A 14436-nucleotide genomic window follows, 5' to 3' on the forward strand; every position below is an offset into this window, starting at 1 on the left:
CATATCACTATATTCTGCCATTTATTTTAATGTCTGCCTTCCCCCCTAGACTCTAGACTTCTCCTTGTGGGAAGGGAACAGGTCTACCAACTGTTGCACTGTACTTTCCCCAAACACTTAGTCAAGTGTTCCGCAAACACTAAGTAGCCAATATGATTGACTGATCATCCAAACATGCAGACTGACAAGTTCTCTAATAGGCTTCTGCTTTATTTTCACAGAGTGTGTGAAATCTTCTATAGGACTGTGCAAGACACTGTTGTTGATTATAAAATCCAGAAGCCCTAGGCAGTTTGGGGGACAATACAAATTCTAGCCTGCTATACATACAATCTTAGACTTACTTAGACTTGCACAAGGAGAAGACTTAAGTGTTAAATATCTCATCAAGATCCTGTGAGAAAAGGGCTTTTGGAAGCTTTTCTGGGTGTAGATTCCACTCATGTGCAAAGTAATCATTTATTGAGTGCAGAGCACTGTACCTAAGCGCTTGGGAAAGTACAGTCTAAGAGTTGGTAGACATGCTCTCTGCCCACAAGGAGCTTACAGTCGAGGAATTTCTGGCTGACTCGCAACCGTCCTCCCTTTCCAAAAGTTACACTACTGAAAGTGAGCTCCAACCCACATGTATGAAAGTGAATGAAAACGGTCAATGCACGAACAACACCCCCCTCCCACGTCCTGTGTGCCCACACGCAAAGATGGTTCCTAATATGTTTGTCCCTTACAGGGCCTGTATCTGTTTTTGAGCCTGCTTCTGGATAACCCCTCCTTCACAAGCCTTTTCTCAGAGAGTAACTTTTCCTGATTACTACCCGCCAAATGATATGTATGTTCAAGTGGTCACATGAGGGCAATCCTAAAGAGGCTGATTCATGGCTTTCTTTGAAAAAATAGACTGTCAGACATACAGGGTCAGACAGAATACCTACAACTGACTCACCTAATCATACCGCTAGGGAGTAGCCTGGCAATGATCCAGAAACCACCAAGGTAAGGTGAGATGGTGGCATCTAAATATGTGAAAGAAGAAAAAGTCTATATATGTATTAAATCATGCTTACCAGTTATTTCTCCTTTCCTTACTGCAAATGGAATGACCATATCAAAAGGCTTAAATCCTAAGCCATTCACGTCACTGCCTGGGACATAAGCTTCTTCAGTCACCTAAAAACAGGATGCAGTTGATTAGGGAAACAATGATATTTCCCTGTGAACCTACCATGGCAAAGTAGCTAGAAATTTTGCAAGCCAATTAAGTTTACTTTGATCACTGTACTCAGAACAGCAGTCTGTCCAACACTTGAAATTAGCACTTCAGCGTCAGATACTGAACTCGAAGGATTTTGGAGACACCACATTTGCCCGATGGTCAGGGCCCACAAGGATCAACTCAACTGCAAAATTTGCAGCAGTTTTCAAACACCAACAATTAAGAAAAACATGAAACAGTAAGAGATGCCAGTGGCTCCATCTGAAAAAAGTTTTAGTTGCTTGTGGCCTGGAAAAGAAAGTGCATTTTAAAGAGGCAGATAGGGTTCAAAGAGGAAGCAGCAAATAACTTTTGCAGATTTGGTTTCTCTAACTAGAGAGAGTCAGGCTTAGACTAAGCAAAGTTGCTGAGGCCCACAAGTTTTCACCTTTCCCTTCAAATGAAGACTAGACATTGCCTTAGGGTAATTAGACATATATTGAGAACTCAGGGAATGTTATGACATAGCATGGTATTAAAAAGCCATGAGGATAGATTCCCAGGAGAATTTTACTCCATCTAAATGCTACTGATCAACTGGAGAGATATGGGTGACCAGAAAAACTCAAGGGCTCAAGCAATCCCAAGAAGCAGGCTGCAGCATTTCTGAAATGAAGAGTTGAATGAAAATGGAAATGTAAAAAAAGTGTACCCAAGGATTGTATCCAGGGAGACATGCATTTACCGGTGCCTCCTCCATAACTGCAACTTCATCATCTGCAGCCTGGTTAGTGGCAAACAGAAATTAATTGGGTGTCATACTAGAAAAGTTACAAACTGTTCAGCAGAGAGCAAAAATTACGACCAAAAAGTAGCTTTCTTCCTTACCCAACTTCATGCCCAGCCCTTCGAGGATTACAATTTTACTTTAGATATTATATTGGGAGCTTTTTGAGGGTAGGTAATGCTTGTCTTGCTTCTGATGCTCTCTCCCAAATGTTTGGTATGGTATACGGTAGTACTCAACATGAAGCTATTGACAGAGTCTACTACACTAAGGGTTCCAGGGTTTAATACAGCATAAGCTTTGTTATCCAGCATTCCAGTGGCCAATTAGTTAACAATTCTAGTTAAAAGCCAGAGCTGCTCCTCAAGGGCCTTTGCCTAGTCAGGGGGCTTAATAGCAATAGTGTTCATTAAGCACTGAGCACTGCCCCTCTGGGACAGCCTAAGAAGCAATAGTGAATTTTGACCATACTTACATCCAGAGAGGGCTGCATTGCAGCTGAAAAATGGGAATCAATGTGTAGGGGCAGTGAGGGAGTGGCTCTTGTCACACAGAAGCCTTATAAGTCTCTTGAGACAAGAAGGCAAGAGCAAAAAGCACCAGGGGCTACCAACATGTCTGCACCAGGCATACAGGCTGTCCTTTGTTGTGCTTTAAGGACTATGCGTCCCACATTGGCCCAAATACATTTTTCACTGTCTGTGGCACTTGTGGTTTGCAGGAACACCCAGAAGAGTTTGGCCAGATTAGGAGAAAACCTCAAACTGAAGACGCCAGAGAGGACCACTTTCAAATTAGCAGGGCAGCAAGTCCTGGTTGCTTAAGGCAGCCCTGCTAGAATTCTGGGAAGAATTGGTACAGAAAGCCTCAGAGAAAGCCTCTGACAGCTTTGAAACACAAGAAATAGGCATCAGTGGAGAGTGGGGGCTCACTGATGAATAGTGGGTAGGGGCTGAAGCTGTCTGCTTAAACTCACTAATCGAGAATTCAAACATTAGAAACCCCCTCTCCCCCAGGGAGCAAAATCTTCCGGGATTGCTCTTGCAGAGGAAGTCTCCCAAGTGGTGGTTAGTAGAGTTTTACAGTTGGAAAGGTTCTGGATAACAAAGCTTTTAAGGTAGTGTGAATTTTTCTGTAACTAGCAACAAGAAAGGTACCCTACTTAATAGGAATGACATTAGGAGTATTCACGCTCTATAGCACCTCACTTTTCAAATTTTCAATCCAAGAAATTTCATTCTTGTTTTCTAACTATGGTCTCAGTATGACAAAGAGTTTGTCCTTTTCCTAAGAATTCTTAATTAACAATAATCATGAGTTGTTTTAGGACTTAGTAGGTCACGTGTATCAAGCTAGCCTGCTGTATTGAGGTCTGCAGTTTTAGATGCTACTTCATCTCAATTTACACGATTATGATCTGATCTAATACATTACTGGCACGATCCTATCTAATGGCATATAGGCTCAATTATTACATAATGTGCGTTTTCACTGTGAATTTTGAATAAAGTGTTGTTAAGGAATTTGGGACTGTTTCAGATCATGCATTCCAAATCTGGAGAGAATGCAACACAAAATCAGAAGTAATGATTATGCACATATGTACAGTATCAGTCAAGGCACACATACTATAGAGAATACACATTTTTTCTTAATGTGGAGGTTCCCTGCTACAGGCACACTTGAGTATTTTTATTAGTAGCTCAAGTCGGCTGCAGCACATACATTTCTTCAAGCTAAACATATATCACTTGTGACAAAGACAGCCTTTCATACATCATTTCAACTGCTAGAAAAGAATTCAAAATGTAAAACTTCCACAGAGTTGAGGCATATAAGGGCTCCTAAATCTTGGGTCAGATGCAACAATAGAATGTGGATAAACTTGACTTTGCAGACAAAAAAAAACAAAAGAAAAACTTTTCTACAAGGTGCAGTATTTAGAAAAAACAGTATTGCAATTGGAGGCAGATTTCCCAATAGAACACACCTGGTGCTGGTACCATTTTCTCCAAGATGGGGGTGGGGGGGAGGGAGGAAAGGGGGAAATTAAGAGTAAAGGAAGGTTATACTAAATATTAGACGGCACTGGTACCTACTTTCTTCAGTTGCACCCTTCAATTGTAGTACGCCACAATTCTGAAAGTTTGTAGGGTGCAATGTGACAGGATACCTTGTCAAAATTTTCAGATGTGTCTCCACCACTAAGAATGTAAACTCCTTGTGGGCAGGGAACGTGTCACTTTGTTATTCTACATTTCCCAATTCAAGAACATGTACCATGCCCAATGTATGTTCAATAAATGCTGCTACTATTAATACAAAAGCATTAACTACAGTTAGGCACATGAGAAGTGAGTTGACCTAGGAGTGACATGGTCATGTATGTGAGAATTTAAATGCCTTTTTTTTTTAAATGAACTATGAGCCAGCAATAAGCTTAATGTCTTATGGGGGAGCAATGATACCCATCCATCCCTGATTGCAATGGTGTTTACAGGATACCTTTACTGGAATGGCCCCTCTCGTGCTAGTTTGCCATTTTGTTGTTTGGCAGTAGATGCCCTAACTCAAAAAGAATTCCCCTTTTCGTAGAGGTATGTCATAGTTAGTTTTATTTGGTTTCCACTTAATTCCCATCTTTGAGTTCTTTTACCCCAAAGGTCAGTCCCTTGTTCAAGCTGAGATTCGAACTGCAGTTTTCCTCAATTCTTGGCTTTTAACACTATACCCACTCCCTTAACCTGATAGTCTAAGGACAATAGCTATCTGTATTTAAAAAGTTAAATACTATTTTGGAAATTCAATTCAAGACTTTGTCTTACCATGACGGTGAATGGGCTGTTGGGAATATCCACTCCCCCAAAGCGAACATAGATAACATAAGTTCCCGGCTTTGCAGCAGTGTAGAAAATGTCATACGTCCCATCCTCATTTTCAATAACATCTGCTTCAGTTTCTGTGCCATCCGGGGTCAGAACAGTACAGGTCACTTTACCTTTACCAGCAGTCTTGGCATCAACCACGAAACCAAGCTCTTCACCGGTTTTTACAGTGGATGCGATTCCAGGACCTAAGGCGTGTTGAACAGAATGATACTGAACAGTTAGGAATAGTGAAGTCCCAGGATAAACACTGGCCTCACCCATGGCCAAGGCCAACAATGAAGACCTTAACCTGAGGCTCCAAAGAACACTCAGTTCTGCTCTATTGCTACTATGGTTGGGCTCCCCAAGAATGTCTTTGGGGGAGGGGAGGAGAAAAATATTTTAGAAGCCATTGATTCAGTGAGATCTAATGGGTTAGGAGGTAGATGGTTTGATGATACCTCGATGAATGACTGATACAAATTCCTATATTGTTATGCACTGTGTCTTTATAATAATTCAGTGTTACTTTATGGCATGGAACACTCAAGTTGCAAACACACAAAACACAAAGTATTGTGCGTAAGGTTGGTGCATTTCATAAGCCTAGTGCAGTTGCGTAAGGTTGAGGAAGGTCCCCAAATGCCCAGCAACTTTCCCTTGTCATCACCTCCCTTTCATAGAAGGATGTCTATATTAAACATTGATTGTCAAGGTAATATCTGGCAGTAGGTAAGGTTATCTACATGGGTCAAGTCTGTTTCAGGGGGCAGGACAGAGTGGGAGGACACAAAAAGGGTTTGGGGGCGGGGGGACAGGACGGCAACCTACCAGCCACACACTAACTTAGTTTTGTGCTGTCAAAACTGTTGCTGTTGGTTCCCTACCCCTGCTGCCCCCACATACCAAGCTCCCTTTAAATCCCCTTGTCTCAGCTTCAGTTTCAGGTTGCCTCCACAACTGTAGCCACTAGAACTTGAATGATTAAAACACCATGGGAATACCATTTCCTAGGCCTCCCGCCCTTGCTCTACTGGCCCCACCACAAGTAAATTCCGCAGTAGCATTCCATTCAAATCGAGCACTGAAAATACAGCTAAAGAAACAACACACTCAGTTTCTCTTCATTCCCTCCCCTACCCCCTCACTGCCCTTCCAATGTTTAATGAACTACTGTTCAGGGGAAAAGCCTGAGAAAATTAGTAAGACATACTATCTCCTTACAAAAAGCCATGTTCTCTTATGTTTAACAGACTGTATTCCTCACCTTATCTTCCAATTGAAAAGGGTGAGTCTTGCTTTCCTGCTCTCCCCCACTCTGCCCCTGGGGGCGGGGGAAAGAGTGTGACTGGGAAGCCTTTAAAGTTGCTTACGGTGCCAATCAGCAGATATAAAATTAGCCTCAAACAGTGCTATGGAATTTCATAACCGGAAGAAGCAACATTTACCTGTGGCCAGGCATTTGCTGGCATCACCTGTTGGTGTGGCCCGGATTCGGTAAGGAGATGCTGGGATCTCATCACCCCCATAAGTAACCCCAATCACATAGCGGCCTGTCTTATCCGGGATATATGTTACTGAGAAAGTGCCATCTTTGTTGTCATGAATATCCGCTCTCTTTAGTTTCCCTTCTTGATCCTACATGTCAAAAAATCAAGTTGCATTTAAAAGGTGATGCTTACAGAAATCACGTTTAGTGGTAGTAATAGCATTTGAGCTCCTATGGGGTGTAATGCACTGTGCTGTGTATGGAAAACACAAGACTAGTGACACTTTCCCTGCCCATGAGCTTACAGTCCAAAGGCAATGGGCAGTCATAAAAAATATTTACACACAGAATAGCCAAAGTAAATGCTGACAACAGGTATCCACGTTTATTCTTTCAACCGTATTTTTGGTAAAGCAGAATTTAGGTTTCATACCCTGAGGCTATAGGAAGAGGCCAACTTAGCTTAGGTATGTAAAGAAATATCTGCAAATAATTCAGCTCTCGGTACTAAGTTCTCAGAGTATGTAATCCATATGGGACACCTTGATGAAAAGTTCACTACAAAATAGGTTTATACAATCAAGTTTCTCAGATCAGGGGGCTTGAACCTCTTTCAGAAGACTGTGCCCTTATGGCCTCAGGGTTTTGCCTGAAGAAACCTCTCCCCTCAAGTCCCCACCTCAACATGATGTACCTTTGCCCTTATAAAGAAAACTACGGGAGCCAACCATCCTGGTTGAATGGAGAATAATAGTCCAAAAAATAAAAACTCCCATATGCCTCATCACCTACTCCTGAGTTGATGTTACAAGTCTCTTTTCACCCTTCCAACCCACCACCCCAATCACAATGTCAGTACCCCGCCTAGTGAACTGAAGAACACTCAGGGATTCTTAAGTCACCATTAACCTCTGCCTTGGATTATAAATCAGCTGCCCCTCCCAGTTCCTTAAAGTTAGAAATTCATTTCCTCAAACTAAGCCTAATCAGGTTTCAGTAAACATTTGAAAAGGAGGATTTAACTTACAGTGATCTGTACAGCGAGGAGCCCTTCACCTGCATCTTTAGCATCGATTGCAAAATCCACAGGCAAACTGGCTGGCACACCATAGGAACTGAGGCCGGGTCCATTAGCGGTCACTTTACTAGCATCATATGTAGGAAGGACCTTGATCTTGAAAGGACTTAAACAGTGGAACACCAATCAGACACATTTATCCACCTATAACCTGGTCTCATCTGCCCTCTATTTTTAATAAGGTTTGGAAGAAGATAAGAATTGGTTGGTGAGTGTTTGAATTAGAATGGTCAAATAAAAGGATACTTGATGAGGAATCTCTGGAATTGTCCCCCAAATTCACAGTAGCTGGCATTAGCAGTCTTATGTTTGACTTCTAAGAGAAATCTGGCTCGAAGTCAAAAATTGTACCAAAGACCTATTATAAGGATATCCCATTTACAGCCACATTCCTTTGAGAATGTCACTATTTCATGAAAGGTTATGTGCAATTACTTGGGTTCTGTTCTGGAGCCAGCTTCAACATGATGGTTGAACCCTAGAGGCAAGTTATTACATGGTAAAGCCCTCCCATCCCCTCACTCTTTGCCCTCCCCAGCAGTTTTCCTACCCGTACCCTTCTCCTCCCTGTATCAATTGCATTTTATTGAGCACTCACTATCGCAGAGCACTGTACTAACCGCTTGCCAGAGTAAAACAGAATTAGCAGACATGTTCCCTGCCCATAATAAGCTTACACTCCAGATGGGGAGACATATTAATATGAATAAATAATTTATAATATATAATGTAAGGATATGTACATAAGTACTTTATGGTTGGGAGTGGGGCAAATATAACCAAGCACCACGAATCCAAGTGCATAGATGATGCAGAAGGGAGAGGGAGCCAGGGAAAAGGGGGATAAATTGGGAAAGGCCTCTTGTAGAAGATGTGACCTTAATGCTTTGAAGGTCTCCTGTATCCTTAATCCTCCTCTCCCCTTCTAACACAATCCCCCTCCACACCTCCAGTTCTGGAACTTCCCTCTATCCTTCATGGTTTGTAGCCCGACCTCCACCACTGATAAACTGGGAATGGGGGGGGAGGTTAGGTGTGGCTGGTAGCTACACCCAGAGTAATAGTTGCTCCCCCCGGCCCATTCCTAAGGCCGGGGGAGTGTTGTGAGGGCAGCTAGAGGCAGCTGTGCCCCAGGCTTCACTACTTTTACCAAGTTCTGAAGGAGCTTGCAGGGAGGAGAGACAGGAGGAAGGGCAGAAAAATGACAGGGAATGGAAGAAAGTGGAAAGGGAGTAAGGCAGAGGAGGGAGGAAAGCAACTTACCTGAAATGAGTGGACAGAATGTAAGGGGAAGAGCTTACACATTCTGGGCTATGTGTGCAAGAGGTATAGAGGCTTGCAAATACTGTGGGGTGCTTAGAACCAGGAGTTAAACCTGTGCAGAGCAATCCTAGACAAACAGCTTCAACCTCAAGGAGCATATTTCAGATAGCATGGCAAGACATGATGGTTAACTGATTGCAGGCTATTTCCAAGCCTGTGCTCTAACAATGATTACCTGCGGGGAATCTCTTCATCAGCATATTTAACAGAGATTGTATAAGGTCCTTCTTGGGAAGGGGTATACGTTACAGTATGTGTACCATTTCCATTGTCCATCACGTTCACAGGATCCATCAGGCCTGAAAATAGAAATGGAAAATTAAATTGTGACAAGTTCAGTCGACACCTCCTTGGTGCTTGAGTTTAAATTAAAATGGAATTAGGTCAGAGCTTAAAAGAATGATTTCTGCTGAGCTTTTATTTTTTTTTAATGTACATGCCAATGACCAGAACTGTCAGCCTCTGGTGATCACTTTTGTAGGTGTTCTCTATATAACCTTCATTTACAGGTTTTGAGAAAAGCAAATGTGAGCTCTTAAAGATTAATTCAAAATTCAATTTCTCTACATTGAGTCTCCCCAAAGGTACTGCTTCCAAATTAGTTTTCTGTCCAGGGTGTTGTGATGCAAAATGAAATATTACTGTCCAACCAGTAGGTAATGCAATTACACTCACCAAAATAGTTTCCTCAAGATCAAAGCTTGTTAGAGAACACTTCAGGCTTGGTGATTGTTAGTATTTAGAGCATAGTGCCTACTGGGCAGTAATAAAGCTCTAGATGGCCTGCCATACAAAATTTCAGATTAGTTTGCCCATTTATACTACTGATCCAACATGCTGGATGGGGTTGGGTGGGGAGGGCACAGAATGCCAAAGTGAAGCAAATCTAAAGAAAATTAAAGCAAAATCATTGTAGAATCTGTGGATAGAGAGAACCTGGCTCTGATTTCATACACAAAACATTTGATGACTGCCTTGAAATTAACTTATTCTAAAGTGATTAATGGAGCAGTTTAGAGTGGCTAGGCAAAGCAGATAGGTGAGTTAAATATAAACAGATTGTGGAGGGGCATCAAACATGCATTTTATTTTCATTTTGTAGAGCAGAAGCTTAAGTGAAAATGTTAATAAGGAAATGCAAACCTGTCTCACTACCACCACCTTTCAAGTCCTCTTTAAAGAACCCTGAAATCACTTTCAAAGGGCTGCGCCATGTTTGAGAATCCAACTCATCAACTGAAATTAAAAGTCTGTTATTCAGAAGGCTCAAATGTTATGTTAACAGCTATCAAAGACAACTACTCCCCGCCACTACCCATAAAGCCATCTGAGGAAATTAGATCCCTGGTAGCATCTCTCAAATGATTATGTCACATCAGAAAGCAGCTGCAGTACTGGAATCCTACTGAAGTGAAACATCTAACTACCTAGAGTTGAGATTATACCATATTCTAGTTAACCTGCAGAGGCAAACTGAATTAATTAAAAATAATAAGTGTTCATAAAGAAAATGGATATGCTCAAGATTACTAGAGGACATTGGAAAACTCATTTGAAATCAGCTCCTCAATCCCAAGTTTTTCCTGAAGATTCACAGTTATGATCCATTCCAAAACCAGTCCTGCCCAGACAGCCAAGCACTACGGGTAGTAAAAGTTGCACTGTAAATCCCTTTGCACTCCCTTCTGGCCCTCATCCTTGCCACCACCTGGCCAATCTTCTTGCTTCCCCCTTCCTGTCCTCTTTCCATGCTGAAGCACTTCATTCAATCATATTTATTAAGCGCTTACTGTGTGCAAAGCACTGCACTAAGCTCTTGTATTGTACTAAGTACAATACAACAATAGTGACAATCACTGCCCATAACCCGACTTTTGCTTTAATCACAGTCATAATAGCTGTCAGGGGTGTGACCATGCAACTCCCAGACCTACAGTTTGTAGCCTCTCCTTCCAACCTGGCCAAAGCCACAGAAATGGCAATCAGAATGGACAGCTTATTATGATTCAAGTTAAAAAGAAAAAAAAAAAAGTAAAACCTGGGGGTAAAGGCATGGGGTACAGAAAACAATGACTAAAGAGACAGGAAAGGAGGGACTGACTCGGGGAACAGGAGAAGGAAATGAAATTTACTTTCCTATATAGACTGGAAACAATGTCAGGTCCAGGTATACACAAAGCTAAATCAGAAAATAGTGCAGGTCGTATCCCCTGGGTCCAAATATCATGGGGTGACTAACCCAGTGTACATCAGTATTTGGATGTTTAGAGTGGTACTTGTAGAAACCAGCTATTCAAGCAGAGTGAGCTATGCTTCAACTGAGGTCTACATTTGATTTTTACTGCTAAATAAAGGATCTGAAGATTGCATTTCTAAATCTAGGGGTTCAGGGTAGTCCAAACTCGAACCAAGTCACAAAACCACCCATCTGTTCCTTAGTAATCTACTTTTTTGCCCACCATCAGAAAAGAACATCAAGCTTCCAGAAAACACCTGTACTTTCCACAGGGTATACGGAAGCTCCAGAGGAAAAGGAAAGGAACTTAGGCCTTACTTTTTGTGGGTGCTGAAAAGTTGAGAATACTCAACATGTGTGAGAAAGTGTGCAGACCAAGCTACAGCCCACTTAAACCTAAAGGCATGTGCAAGAGAGCGAGCACACTTTTTTTTTGCAGGGGAGCAGCCTGAAAATGGGTAGTTTGTTGGGGTTTTTTTTTGGGGGGGGGGGGGGGAGTGGCAACCTATGAGTTGACCTCAAACTCTGCAATATTTTAAGATGAAGGCAGATTTCATTCTCATGTAGCTTAGATGAGCCACTTCTGGAAGACTCTTTCCCTCATAAATTGCAAAGGAAAGCAGCCACATGAAGCAGCAGTCAAGTTCAACAAAGCACAACTGGGCAATGGAAATTTTGAGTTAGTATGGAATATGCGAGACATACCAACTCTGCATTTGATTAATATCTAGTGGTGGTGGGGGTGTGGAGGGATATGTTCAAAAAAATTTCCATATTACTAAATTATTTTTAAGTTGTAGGAGCACCAAGGGGACAAGGACTATTATATTCCTTCAGTACTACAATTTGCAGGGGACACTGATTCATCCAACCCAACAATTCTTCAATGAAGATGGTAAATAAGTGTTCTAGTTTGCCTCCTGTCAAGCTCTCTTCAATTGTTCTTTCAATAACTCCCTCCCTCCCCTCCCTCCCTCTGTTCTACCCCCGTCCCTGCCCCACAGCACTTTTGTATATTTGTACATATTTATTACTCTATTTTATTAATGATGTGTATATATCTATAATTTTATTTATCTATTTTTATCCTATTGATGCCTGTCTCCCCCTTCTACACTGTGAGTCCACTGTTGGGTAGGGATTGTCTATCTGTTGCCGAATGGTACTTTCCAAGTGCTTAGTACAGTGCTCTGCACACAGTAAGTGCTCAGTAAATACAACTGAATGAATGAATGAATAACTGTATGAAACTGTTGATTTAAGACAGACAGCGAGAGGAATACCCAGATTATGCAACTTACCTCTAGGCCCCAGTACCCGAACCTCAAGAGGGGCAAACCCAGCTTTGCTACTGTCCACTGTAAAAGACTGTGGGATTCTGGCTCTCACTCCTGTGGTTAAACCTGGACCGGCAACCTTTACTTTGCTGGGGTCGACCACATCTTTCACAGGAACCCTGAATGGGCTACCTGTAAGAAGCCATCAAATCCATGTTAGAACATTAAAACTAAAAGAATTAGGAACCTAATTTTCTAAATCCTACTTAATCTTTTCCTCCCTATGCCATTTACAAACAGCTTCTAGTTCCTTATAAAGAACTAGACTGATTTTACTTCAGCATCCACCTTCTGATAAAGCTCCTGGAATCATAAACTGGCTTCCCTAAAGAGAAATAATGCCAGGCTCTCAACGGTTCAAATAGTTTCCATTATTAAAGAGAGTTATATCTATATCTGCAAGTGGAAGAATAAAACTCAAAACAGAAATCCACCTGGAATTCCCCAAGACCAGACACATTTTTCTGAGATTGAGTAAGAGACATATTTTAAGTGAGCTACTGCCCAAGCAGGGTACTTGGTCAGGATTAACGGGCAGGTCATTCCTTGGGGTTCTAAAACCTATTCTTTCCTAATTTAAAATTACAGCTTCACCATGACTTCCTGGAGGTTTCACAAAGCTAAATTATAGCTAATTGCCATGGAAGCTGAGCTTTGTATTCCAAGGTTTTTAAACAAACAATCTCACATATGAATCAGAGTAAGGTACAGAAAAACAATAAAACAAGACCCTAATCTTTAAAACTGAAGCCTGTTAAATACAGCAGATAGAAGGTATTTGCCTTTCATCAGATTAAAGTCACCTAATCTGATTAAAGATTTAAGTAAATAAGGGGTGGGGGGGCGGCACATGGGGAGGAGGTGAAGAAAATTATAAAAATGATCAAGGATGCACAGAAGAGGTGAACACCTGTTAACTGAAATAACACTACAACAGATGCTCTTTCCAACCCCTTAAAAATTTCACAAAGCCAAAAACCACCATAGTAATACCTAGTGTACTTTACCTAGTCTACAGAACAGCAGCAGTGTGGACTCAGAGGGCCTGGATTCTAATCCTGGCTCCATCATTTACCTGCTGTGGGATCTTGGGCATGTCACTTCACATCTCTGTGCCTCAGTTCCCTCATCTACAAAATAGGAATTCAATACCTGTATGCCCTCCTACTCTTGGATTATAAACCCCATTTCGGACCTGATTATCTTGTACTTACCCCAGCACTTAGTACAGTGCTGGGTACATGGCAAATGCTTAAGAAATACCACCATTAATCAATCTTATTGAGTGCTTACTGTATGTAGACAGTATGATGCCAATTTGTACTTCCCAAGCGCTTAGTACAGTGCTCTGCACATAGTAAGCGCTCAATACGATTGATTGATTGATTGTAGACAGAGCACTGTACTAAGTGCTTGGGAAAGGTACAGAGCCAGCAGACATGTTCCCTTCCTATATTGTAAATTGCTTCTGGGTAAGAACCTATTTACTCTGCGCAGAGCACTTGGATATGATTGAATGAATCTGTACCTTTTAAGCAACTGATATTCACCCCATCCTCAGCCCCACACCACTTATGTTCAGATCTGTAATTTATTTATATCTGTCTCCCCCTCTAGACTGACCTCCTTGTGGACAGAGACATGTCTACCAACTCTGTTACAATGTACTCTCCCAAGTATTTAGTACAATGCTCTGCACACAGTAAGCACTCAAATATCTTTGATTGTGTGCACTTGGGAGAGTTCAGAGTAAGTGCTCAATAAATAAGTTTGATTAAAGTATTGCTACCCACCTAGATCTTTAGAGTTAATGAACTGAATAAGTTTAGAAGCCATATACATAATGCATTCCACTCGAGCTCATATTGTGTGCTAAGTACTGTACTAAGCACTGGGGAGAGTACAACAGACATTCCCTGCCCACAGCAAGCTCACAGTCTAGAGATGAGCCCGTTGTTGGGGGGATTGTCTCTAATTGTTGATGAATTGTATTTTCCAAGCGCTTAGTACAGTGCTTTGCACACAGTAGGCAATAAATACGATTGACAATGAATATAGAGCACTCACACTCGTGTGTTTTACACTTGTTTTATACATTCAGGAATTGTTGATATAACAGTTACCAAT

The 14436-nt window shown here is 41.6% G+C and overlaps 1 protein-coding gene across 4 annotated transcripts in view; it reads right to left on the reverse strand.

Moving 5' to 3' along the window:
• Nucleotides 1-14436, reverse strand: part of FLNB (filamin B) — a 139376-nt gene that overhangs the window by 30258 nt on the left and 94682 nt on the right. The window contains exons 25-32 of one of the 4 annotated variants that reach the window (XM_038772473.1): nucleotides 12274-12441; nucleotides 9880-9972; nucleotides 8912-9035; nucleotides 7363-7519; nucleotides 6295-6484; nucleotides 4805-5052; nucleotides 1905-1976; nucleotides 1065-1167 (exon numbers count right to left, since the gene is read on the reverse strand). In XM_038772473.1, coding sequence (XP_038628401.1) covers nucleotides 1065-1167; nucleotides 1905-1976; nucleotides 4805-5052; nucleotides 6295-6484; nucleotides 7363-7519; nucleotides 8912-9035; nucleotides 9880-9972; nucleotides 12274-12441 — 1155 coding nt within the window. The remainder of the gene's footprint in view (nucleotides 1-1064; nucleotides 1168-1904; nucleotides 1977-4804; nucleotides 5053-6294; nucleotides 6485-7362; nucleotides 7520-8911; nucleotides 9036-9879; nucleotides 9973-12273; nucleotides 12442-14436) is intronic. The other 3 variants (XM_038772475.1, XM_038772474.1, XM_038772477.1) reach the window with 3 other exon arrangements.

Source organism: Tachyglossus aculeatus, chromosome X1, assembly GCF_015852505.1.
Source record: "Tachyglossus aculeatus isolate mTacAcu1 chromosome X1, mTacAcu1.pri, whole genome shotgun sequence".
In the NCBI taxonomy this organism is placed as follows: domain Eukaryota; kingdom Metazoa; phylum Chordata; class Mammalia; order Monotremata; family Tachyglossidae; genus Tachyglossus; species Tachyglossus aculeatus.